The sequence below is a fragment of the Gigantopelta aegis genome, chromosome 6, assembly GCF_016097555.1.
Source record: "Gigantopelta aegis isolate Gae_Host chromosome 6, Gae_host_genome, whole genome shotgun sequence".
NCBI classification, from domain to species: Eukaryota; Metazoa; Mollusca; class Gastropoda; order Neomphalida; family Peltospiridae; genus Gigantopelta; species Gigantopelta aegis.
In genome coordinates, this window is record NC_054704.1 from 17,807,674 (window position 1) to 17,820,260 (window position 12,587).

Below are 12,587 nucleotides of genomic sequence, written 5' to 3' on the forward strand. Positions count from 1 at the left end.
GGGGTCACTTAAAAGCAATGTTTTGTTTCTGGAACATGTTATTACATTTGGGCAAGATCAAACAAAATGCCACATTTGAGAAAATTGCTTATTTGTGAATTCAGTAACTTATGTGGTATCATTAGAAAGGTATTTATGTCTAGTTTCCAAAACTGTTTACAGTTCCTAGATACACCTAGCTATTCAAAAGTTATGCACATTTTAGCTAATCACATTTTAGACTTCAATAAGAGTAATTTTTTGTCAAATATTTATACCTTTTTTTAGACAGTACTAGACAGGAAAAAGAAATCTAGAAGAAATATTAAACAACTTTAGCTTGTATAACATTCTTTACTTTACATATTTAGCTGAATGTTTTCACTTTTAAATATTATAAGTAATTAGTAGTAATTAATTAAAATATACTTCTTGTCCCTCCGTTACTGAAAAACATGAGTTTTCTAATTAATTTTTTTTATGTCAAAGCAAATTTTAAAGTTTTTTTAATCCATATGATCAATTAATAGCTTGGAGGTATTATAAGTTATAATTTTTTTTAAATTTTTAATTTTATAAATTTAGTCAATGTGACCAATTAAAAACCTGTCCTGTTGGTGTGCGGAAAAAAAGTCAAAGGAAAAAAGTCATAAGCAATTTTTTGTTTGTTTGTTTCTCCAGTAATCACAAATAACTAAGGAAGTTCTAATAATAGAACAAATATTTTATTTAAAAAAGTACATAACTATATATACATATATATGACTGGTATCATTGTTATCTGGTTTGTTTTGCAACAAATGATGAAAGTTGGTCATTGTCGATCGGTGGCGTCGTGGCAGGCCATTGGTCTACAGGCTGGTAGGTACTGGGTTCGGATCCCAGTCGAGGCATGGGATTTTTAATCCAGATACCGACTCCAAACCCTGAGTGAGTGCTCCGCAAGGCTCAATGGGTAGGTGTAAACCACTTGCACCGACCAGTGATCCATAACTGGTTCAACAAAGGCCATGGTTTGTGCTATCCTGCCTGTGGGAAGCGCAAATAAAAGATCCCTTGCTGCCTGTCGTAAAAAGAGTAGCCTATGTGGCGACAGCGGGTTTCCTCTAAAAACAGTGTCAGAATGACCATATGTTTGACGTCCAATAGCCGATGATAAGATAAAAAATCAGTGTGCTCTAGTGGCGTCGTTAAATAAAACAAACTTCTTTTTTTTCATTGTCGATCAGGCAAATGTTTTGATAGAACTATTTTCTTCCAACAAATATAGCAATGTTGTCGGTTGCGATGGCAGAGTTTCCTAGTGGTATGCGAATGATGTAAAGTTGGCAGAAGATGTCCGGTGCCATTGAGAAATTCCCACCATAAACCATGTTTTTGCTTCAACAAGATGACGGAGCCCTTCGTTGGGTGCAAATATCAGCATTCGATTTTCATTGTAGGCACCATTATCATATATTAAAAACTCCTCGTTTTGATCACCATTCACAAATACTGTATATTCATGAGGAATATCACCAAGTTGCATACGCGTTGGAGGTGAGGAAAGACTGGGTCGCTGATTCCTGATTGGTTTTTTTGCATGCCTCTTCACTCGGCACATGGGGCCTCACTGTTGGACATGTTATTGCTACAAATTCAATAAAAATTAGCGTTGGGAATTAGGGCACCTGCTGTGCTTAATAAACACATATTTACATTTTTGTTCCATTTTGTTATGTTTTATATCTGTTTTCATTGACTTTTTTTCTTTTGACTTTATTTCCATGACTTTTTTTCGCTTGACATTTTTCCTTTGGCTCTTTTTCCTACAATCCCCATCCATTACTGGTAACGGAGGGACATTTGTGCCATTGTACATTAAAACAGTTTGTGTGATAAAACCAACTTGAAAAACATCATTTGTATATGTTTTTTGATTAAATGAACTAAAATAATTTATATAATATCAACTTGTGCCATTCACAAACACTGCAAGTCTTTAGATATATCACCGTACAAAGGGATGACAGAGCGCTGCTAATTGGGGCAATACAATTTCTATAAGAGAATGGGAGGTGTTACCTGATCACTTTGTACCTGTCTTATCAAAAGAATGTGTATCTCTACTTTCTGGCAGACTGAGAGTAATTAATTTACATCATACATTAGTGCTAATTAAAAGCCCAAGGGAAATGGGGGCAGTTGTAATAACTGAAATTTTAAACAGCAACATGAAAGATACTTTTTAGCTTTATATTTGCTTAATACACATATTAATTTTTGTGTCTGTTCAATATCATTTACATTAAACTTTTTACAAAATACCTATTGTTTGTTCAGAAAAATAAAGATGTTACAGAGAACACCAAAACAAATTTTTTTGGGTTATCATATTTTTTACAAAATGCACAAATAAATTGGATGTTTTTATTTATTCACCAGTTATCTCCAGATACATAGTGTTACATGTTGTATTGGTAATTCATGATACTGAACAAATCAGTGCGACTGATGTGTTTATTCAAGTTAATCATCCATCTTTACTATCCTCAACATGCACATACAAATAGATGAAACTTTACCATTTGGATTATGGAATCATACCAGTCTAATCAGAATTTGTTTTGACAGTTATTTGCATGATTCTGTCACATGAGACCAAAACAATGTGGCACACTGTTACTGGTATAAATTATCCAGTAAATACTATACCAGAACATTAAAAATAATATATATATTATAGGTATTCAAAAATTGTTGGCATAATTTCAACTTGATTATATATAAACATACTGTGTTAAAACTTCAATACAAGCAATTGGCAGGGTGTTTTTTTTATGTACAAGTTTGGATATACTGTGTTCAATATCCAAAACAATATTACAATGAACCATGAATTTTTTTTATTAAAAATATAATTACTGAGTGATATATTTTAGATTTATATTGTTGCATTAGATATTTCAATGTAATAGTTTAAAGGAACCAATCAGCTATAATACAAATCCAAAAGTAAATTGATATGACAAGAATTTAAATCAGTATAAACGATTTTATGCTTAACGGTTGCTAAAATGTCCCTCCATTACCGCTTGACTTTGTAAGTAAATTTGGCAATGCACATATACATGGATATACAGTGTTCAGTTGATTCAAAACAAAATATCAGTGAACTACTGATGTTAAACTATACTTTTGCTGTCTATTTATTGATATATAAATTCATAATGCCACAAAATGTGTCCCCCCCCCCATTACTATGAATTTATTTTTATTAAAAATATAATTAAAGAGTGATGTATATTATTGTTTTATACACATGTTACCTTGATTTTTGTTATACTAGTTCCAGTATTGGAAGCCTAGCACAGCAGATACAAAGAAAAAAATGGCATGTCATTTTATGTGGTGTGCATTTTATGTCCCTCCATTACCGAATATTAAAACCCCATTTATGACATTTAAAACAGAGTTGCATTAAATATTTTTATGCAGCAGTGTAAAGAAACCTATCACCTACAAAACTAATCCAAAAGTAAGTTGTTATGACAATAACTTAATTCATTATGAAAATTATGCGTAAAAGTAGGTAAAATGTCCCTCCATTACTGCTTGATCTTGCCCATTTCTTTTGTATTAAGAACTAACCTCCTGTTTTAACCAACTGATGAAAAGGACAGTAAAATTAATAAAACAATGAATAATGAAACATAAAATTTTAAATGACGACACCTGTAGAAAAGCTGAAAATCAGTATGGAACATGGAATTTACTGTTCATTGTTTTAACTATTGGAACTACAGTGATCACCTCCTGATCACTCTTTCTTTGGTGCAGTACATTAAAAGCAGAATTTCTAGCATTATAACTCACTCTCAAGTGATCTGTCAGTGCTTTATTTGCTGTTAGAACCCATTTAATTACTTATCATGGCCTTACAAAGTCCCTTCCAATGTGTCAAGTGACCGAAAGCTGTAATTTTTGTCATCCAACCCAAACCATTTTTGTCTACTTCCGTATTTTTGATAATGTTTGGTTTTGTTTCTGGGGTGAAATGAGGAATTAGTGAAAACAGTTTAAAACTATACTAAAAGGCAAATGTTATTGTGACATGGATTCAGGGCTTCTAGATTATGGTAGCCCCACTCCCATGGCTAGTGATATTCAGCGTTGGGCTAGTAAATAGCTACTATTGCCATGCCAGACAGCTAGTGAAAATCAAAATGGTCAAATGTTGCAGTTAAGTTTATTTTGTAAATATGAATATCCTGATCTCACCTCAACCCCCAATGTTAGTGTTTTTGAGCTTGTATCTCCCTCTAAGTGACGTATCTGATTATTACTATTATTTAGTCAAACTGTATTAACTTAAAGTAGGGCTAGTGAATTTTTAATCGTGGCTAGTATATTTTAAAAATCACTGATCCCATGGCTAGTGGATTTGAAAAAAATTCTAGAAGCCCTGGGATTGTTTGTAGTAATAAATTTGTGAATGGATTTATGAATGTAAACCAGAGAAAATGTGCATTGAAACAGCTCGAAGAAATGCAACCAAGCAGTTGTTGCAGCGATTGCATGCTTTGTGCAAGAAACATGGAATATTCTGGAGAAATCCTGTCCAGTGTTCACCATAAATAGACTGGTCAATATACCATCCGACCCCCAAAAAATTCAAACAAAAGGTCTTTCAATGGTTTTCTGCCCTAGTGGATGTAGTGAATGACAGAAAAAAAGTCTACCAAAATCTGACCCCTATAAGTGGGTTAAAACTGGGTCAGTTCCAAGATGGCTGCTGTCAAATCAGTAAAACCGCTGTAAATTGCTAAAAAAAAATTGGGATTGAACCATAATTCTTGTTTAGAGTCCATGGTTTTAAGTGTTGAGCAACTCATTGGTGACAATACAATTTTGACCCGGCCAGTGAACACCAAAAATCCAAGATGGCGGTCATAATCAAGAGTGAAGGGCGTCATTACAAATAAGTGCACAGTGCACTATCATTTGACATACGGTAATTACATTTGCTTTTTATGAAAAATATTAGGGACCAAGGAATGCAATGTGCTCATTTATTATTTTTTAAAACCCGAGTACGATGAATCTAAGATTGCCACCAAATATGGTGACGTTTTTCACAACAACTCAGTTTCTCCTGTGAAGTTCACAATCGGATAAATGGTGGTTTGTCCCCCTCTCTGGTGTGTGTTATCCTTAATGGACGGACCTGATACATACCCATCAAACACAACAGTTGCAGACCCATAGTGCTTACTTGTGAAGTCAGCATATGCATTGGCTATTTTACTGTAGGTATCTCCCCTCGTCCACTTCAGCTTATGCAGTAAGGAGCCTCCATCAAGCACATACTTGATGGTGTCTTATTAGGCAATGATGGCTTGGGCGAGTTGAGGTTTGTCAGCCTTTCGCAAGATTTTAGTGTCCTCAAAAAGGGATAGCGGGTATGGACTCAGCTCATATCTCATCACCTCCTCCAGAGATAGATCTCCAGTCCTGGATACTACAAGGAATCGCTGGAACAGCAAACTGGAATCAATGGTCCTGCCAGGAGCAACCTTGACAGCAGATGAATTTCCCAGGGTCTTGGCTTTATCTTTCCTCTTGAAAGAGAAGGAGAACACAGGCTGCCCAATCATTCTGACAATGATGTCTTTTCCTACTGACTCGTATTCATGCACGTTGACATCGTCTTTTGCAGCTATACCATTGACGATATTTCTCAACGAAAGGTGAGCATGAAGTTATCTTTGCACTTATCTTCAAAAGGTCTGATGGATCTCTTTCAATTCTGGCACCAGTCGAATCCTTGTGCTGTTCGCTTGTGGTGTATGCCAGGTCACTGAACTCCTGCATGACAATGTTGAACTCAGACATTATGGGGGCTGACATTGTCCACAATGCTCGCTGTTCTTCCGTCATCTTACTGCCATGAGTCAAGCCACCTGTGCTTTTTACTGATATCATAAGCGTTTGCTCAATGACTAGGTCACAACTGAGGCCTGCCCAAAACTGATTTGTTCGACAAATGACATGGAAGCCATCTTGAAATGTCCTATATACAGCGGGGTGTTTGCTATCCAGTTCACTCATTTCGTGAATGTAGAGATAAGCAGACTTTAGGTAGTTGTAATGTTTTGCTGCAGCGAATATTGGCAAGGCATCAAAGATCGCACACAAGTGATTATCCCAAGACCCAGTGCGATCTGATTTGATCAATGCTCGTGCAGTATCAAGCATCCACTGATAACCTAGCCACAACTGGCTTGTTTTGGAATGTGCATTAAGTTAAGTTTTTTTCTTGTCAAGTGTCTCACTGATTTTAACAACTGTAGTGGATTTTACAAGATTGTCAAGAGTGGCGTCACCCTTCAACAAGGAGAAATACATTTTCTCAGTGTCATCTACTAGGGAAGCAAACTCAGGATTTTCATCTATCACAGATTTCACAATCATTTGATGAAGACAGTTGTCCACCAGCAGATGGCCACGGAATGCCCTTTGAACAGATTTACCGGTCATCATATGCACGACAGCATTTTCACCGTACACTACTTCCAGAATGTTTTTAAGTCCTGTGCCCTTCAACAGTGTGCCTATTGCTCGAAGCAAATTCATGAACGTGTGGAAAGTACCCAACCTAAGAACTATCACCTTCAAGTTGCTATTCTGTGGCGAAGCACTGATGATCTCAGCAGCTTTCCAATACAGGGGCTAATCAAATGTTATTACTGGAGGGACATGATGTGTAATGGCCAAGTTTGGAACTCCAAAGTGGACAGAATGCAAGTTTTGTCTCCAGGATACATATCAATCATTGGCAGATATTGTATGGAGGATTAGCCAGGATGCGTATTCCGCTGATGAAGGATATGCATGATGCCCTGCCAATTCAGAACTGGTTGCTTGAAATGGAATGAAAGTTCCCATAACATATCAGCTCGCATATCACAATGTTGGAGTCCAGGAAGTTCTTGAAACTTGATGTTTCAAAGAGCATGGGTAGCGAAGCGGTATTCGATGATATCAATTTTGGACATCTCTACAATGCTCAGCTTCGAAATATTTCGCCTACTGACAAAGATGGCTTGTTTTTTTCCCTGGGGTCAACGCAGCTATCATGCCCATTCTGTGAAATATACGTTTACCGTCAATGGTGTTAATATTGTGATCTACATTGTCACCTGCAAATAACAATGACATGTTCAATAGATCTATATCCTCAACTAGCAAATCTGGTGTGAAACAGCTTGCGGCATTCTTTTCAAACCGGAGTACTTCACCATACGACGGGCCATACCCCATCTTACACATAGATTACACAAGGAACTTGGACCGATAAAGATGATGCACTTGTACAGCAAGACCAATTTGTAATGGTGCAATGACAGCCTGAGGTCTTACTGCTTGTACTATGGCTTGCTCAATACTAGCGACTTTATGTTGATTGTTTTTTCCGACAAACATATAGTTCAACATGTATCGTAGTGTCTCTGGAAGGAATGTCAGCGCAGAATCAAGTTTAAGTTCCTCAGCTTTTGGGTAGTCATCAGTAACGGATGGAACATTTGTTTTAATATCACTCCTGATCAGCCTTGCTGCTGTTTCAATTATGGCTCTCTTTTGTGCCTCTTCGTCTCCTTGTTGAGAATTTTTGTAGTGAGAGCGGAGTATGTGTGATGTTTTCTCTCTGAATGTAACTGTGTCATTTATGCCCTCCCCCTCTGGGCGACCAAACTTAGTTTGGTCTTCAGATAGTAATTCCTATAAGGAAGCGAATCTTCACTAATGAGGTACTCTTTCATATTATCCCTAAGGTATGAAACCGTCAGCTGTTCCTCATCATTTATCTCTAGATATGAAAACATCTTGAAGAATGCCTGCTCTTGGTCATCATCTTTGGGTTGTCCAGATTTTTTTGCATTTTTCCTCTGATCCGACCCGAAATTACACTGGTGCATCATAGCCATTACGGAAATTGACACTGCATTTATGGTGGTATATCAGTCAGCAGCATGAAGATGTTCTCCATGAAAATAAAATAAAACGTGAATATAATATAAGAACAATATTCATTAAAATTACATTCAAAGAAGGTCAGAATAACTACTGTATAACCGAGAATGACAAGGGCCACCTACAGCCATACTATATGTAACTTGCACAGTGCTTATGACTCAGGTATCAGGTATATGTACCAGTGACTTGCATGACACTTAATACCTTTGGGTAGACATAAAACAACTGTTCTACACCATTTCCCTTCGGTTTAGAGTCATTAGCGGCCATCTTGGATGTGATCCAGTTTTAACCCCTTTTCGGTGGTCGGATTTTGGTAGACTTTTTTCCTGCCATTGAATACATCCCATAGATAAAAAAACCCACTTGGAAACCTATTGTTAGAATGTTTTGGGGTGTGGGTGTATTTGTGCATAACTTGACCCACCTAAAAAGGCCAGACATGCAATGATTTGCCACTCTGTGCAGCCTTCAGAAGTCCAGAAGTCAGAAAAACACCATTAGTGAACTGTTTGATGCAATTTCGTCATGCCACGCCTGAGTGAAAATGACAGATGGCGAGTCATAGGGATGCTTGAATCTGGGACCTCGAGCGTGACGTTGCATGTCAATTCAACGTCCACAGAAACACCATATGGCACTTATGGCAACGATATCAACAAAACAACCAGGTCAGGGACCGTCCTCGTAGCGGCCGACCACCCGTGACAACCCCTAACGTTAACCCTAAGCCTGATCCTTCCTCAGATCTGGAATGGCATTCCAAGTAACTTTCTCCAGCGTTTAGTGGCCTCAATGAGACAATGGTGCCAGGCCTGTATCAATGCTCAAGGTGGACACACTCTCTGCTGACAGTGTGAACTTCGCTCTGGACCCCCTCTAGTGATGTGGCTCATTTTCATATGGCAGGTGCACCCTTTTCATGGACTATTGCTCGTTTCCATACCTTCTGACATTCCTTTACCATGTTATAATGTTTCATACACGGCACTAAAAACTTATCGATTATCTTTGTCTTTTGTGTGCCACAATAACTTTTGCCTTTTAGTATATATAAACAAAACATTTTGTTCTCGTTATATGTTTGTATCACATTATTTCTGTGAAACTTGTACATAACATCTTGGTGCCTCTTCTGATATTTTTATTAGCAAAAACAACGGTTGAAACGCGAGCGTGCTCGTGAATTTCACGAAAATCACCGAGTCTTGAACTTAAAATACTCTCGATTTTACAATACTTGACCATACATACATTTGAAGATTTCTGACATTGACCTTTGCTTGGGGAAAGTAACAAACTTTTATGTGTGTCACATTCACAGCACATTTCTTAATATCCTGGAGTAATCAGTAGTCGTGCACCTAAGAACAAACTGTAAAGTAAACGTGTAAGCGAAAAGAAATAAAACCAATATTATTTACTTAAATAGTTGGTCCTTGGTGTATATAACACACTATTTGTTATTAGTATTTACTGCCGAAATCATTTGCCAAAGCAAGTTGTTAAAAAGTTCTAACCCACTTTTGGTGTACTACGTAAAACGTAACAAATATTCAATTGATATCACTAATTCAATACCCCAAAGATGGGGGAATTACAGAAGTCTTTCCAGACTAAACGTTTGTTTTATTTGTAGATGTTGGGTTTATTCTTTAATTCAATACCCCAAAGGTGGGGGGAAATATGGAACTCTTTTCGGCAAGTTGGGGCGCCACTATTCTTACGGTGCAGCCCCTATTCATAGACAGGCATACCTAGTCTGAGGACTGCCGTTTGAGAGCTAAACGGACATTGATAAGTACAGATATAATCGGAGACAACTCTAACATTGACAAACATGGGTAAGCAAAGATTCCTGCTCTAATACAACAATATTATAATAATTTTGTTTAATCCTATGTTTAACATTAAATACCTTTACACTGAATTTGCTGATAACAAAATATTCACATATTAATCACCAATACACAACAGAAAGATAATCAAAACTTCCTAACAGCATTCACATACATGCGGCCCTCTCAATCTCAATTGTATTGTATGTATTTTTCATAGAATTTGTTCTGACATAGAAATTGTATTGCAAAAGTGAATGGTGGCATGTAACATACTGGTGTATGTATATATTGTGTGTGTGTTTTTTTACAGGCAAAAACGCTGGTCTTAAGAAGATATGAAAAGGTTAAGAAGTAGAGTTCAGTCAAAGAAAGTCTTTCTTTTATCAGGATTTCCACAAAATGAACGAAAGCAACTTGCCAAAAAGATTCACGAGCTGGGTGGACTTTATTTGGATTCTGAGGTTTGTAACATGTATACAGTGTCCTCGCTGCTCTGTTTTGGCTCCCTTTTTATTTTTCCGCATCCTACTATATTTATAGCACCCAACTCCGCTACTTTAAAATGCACACTTTTTTTTCACACCCTGAAAAAGAATCTGAACACTGGGAACAAGAAAACAAGCTACAGTGTGTACAGAACATCACTTTAATTACAATAACATTTGAAAGTGAATAAGCTAAACAAGTAAATTCAGGTGTGTGAACAGGTGGGAAGGTTTCAGAGGTTGAAATGCCCCCAGCTTAAAGTGATTTTTATATTTATATATACTCTTCAAAAAAAGAAACGCAAAAGGGTACAAATGGGTTATAACTCCGATTTTATGTTTCCTACCGGTTCATGCTTTGTGAATATAAGGTCATTGCATGTCCCAAACACATTCCCACGGTTACATTCGATAAAACGCAGCTACTGTACAATAAAGTTCCAAAATGTGAATATTCGCAAAAACGCAGCCACGTGCAAACCATGTCACCACTGCACGTGCGTTGTCTGCACGTGCAAAATGAACACCGACAGTATAAAAGTGCAGGGTGTTCGCTTGCCTGGCCTCTGTATCTGGCCGACAGTTGACAATCCAGGACATGCCACGTCTCAGTGAACCGCAGAGAAACAATGCCATCGGCCGACTAGACGCAGGCGAATCCAGAACGGCCGTTGCCAGGGCATTCCATGTGTCCCCAAGCACCATCTCCAGACTGTGGGACCGTTACCAGCAACATGGATCAACACGTGACCTCCCTAGATCCGGTCGACCACGGGTCACTACCCCCGGGCAGGACCGCTACATCCGGGTACGCCACCTTCGGGAACGATTGACTACTGCCACCTCCACAGCCGCAGCAATACCAGGTTTGCGCAGGATATCCGACCAGACCGTACGGAACTGCCTACGTGAGGTAGGAATTCGTGCCAGACGTCCAGTTCGAGGTGTCATCTTAACACCACAACACTGTCGACTCCGACTGCAGTGGTGCCAGATTCATCGACAATGGCCTCAACTGCGATGGAGACAGGTGTGGTTCAGTGACGAGTCCCGATTTCTGCTCCGACGTCATGATGGAAGATGTCGCGTGTATAGGCGTCGTGGTGAACGTTATGCGGCAAACTGCGTGCAGGAAGTGGACAGATTCGGCGGGGGTAGTGTCATGGTGTGGGCAGCCATCTCACACACTGGCAGAACTGACCTGGTCCACGTGCAGGGCAACCTGAATGCACAGGGCTACATTGACCAGATCCTCCGGCCACACATCGTTCCAGTTATGGCCAACGCCAACGCAGTGTTCCAACATGACAACGCCAGGCCTCACACAGCACGTCTCACAACGGCTTTCCTACAGAACAACAACATTAATGTCCTTCCTTGGCCATCGATATCACCGGATTTGAACCCAATTGAGCATCTATGGGACGAGTTTGACCGACGCCTCCGACAGCGACAGCCCCAGACCCTGCCCGAGCTGGCAGCAGGCCGAGTGGGCCACCATCCCCCGGGACGTCATCCGTACTCTGGTTGCTTCAATGGGCAGGCGGTGCCAGGCAGTTGTCAACACACGCGGAGGCCACACCCGGTATTGACTCCAGATGACCTTGACCTTGGTGGTGTGTCCTATCACTTACTCACAATGGACTAGAGTGAATTGTGAACAATCCTGCAACATTTGGTAATTATCGGACTCACCATTCAATAATTAATTCAATTCTCCAAATGTTACGACAATGTGGTTTTGCGTTTCTTCTTTTGAAGAGTATATATATATATATATACACACACACACACACACACACACACACACACACATGTACCTAAATCCTTCATTTGTCATGATGGATTTTACTTGTTGAATGCAGGACATTGCATTTCATGACATTTAGCTTTCGACTGTTTTGTGGAAGGATGGCCTCAAACCCTCTTGGATTCATGTAAATGTGGGGCAGGATTTAGCTCAGTCGGTTGACATCCAATAGCCAATGATTACTTAATTAATGTGCTCTAGTGGTGTCATTAAACAAAACAAACTTTAACTGATGTAAACGTGTTATGAAGGGGGTAAAACACAGCTAAATTTTTAAATACAAAGTCCTACATACTAATATAGTCACTTAAAATAATACAGAAAGTTGACTGGTCAAATGGACATGTTCACTAGTAGAAGAGCCTAAAAAGGAAACTTGGAAATGTTGGAGGCAAAAATAACACTTGATAAAATAAACAAGTGTATATCATCCTTGGAATGGGGGGGGGGGGGAAT

General features: G+C 38.7%; 1 protein-coding gene across 1 annotated transcript in view; it reads left to right on the forward strand.

The window, feature by feature from the left end:
- LOC121375502 (SMC5-SMC6 complex localization factor protein 1-like) overlaps positions 1-12,587 on the forward strand; it is a 41,938-nt gene that overhangs the window by 2,123 nt on the left and 27,228 nt on the right. The window contains exon 2 of the mRNA XM_041502982.1: positions 10,147-10,297. Within this exon, the coding sequence (XP_041358916.1) occupies positions 10,172-10,297 (126 nt within the window). The 5' untranslated portion in view covers positions 10,147-10,171. The remainder of the gene's footprint in view (positions 1-10,146; positions 10,298-12,587) is intronic.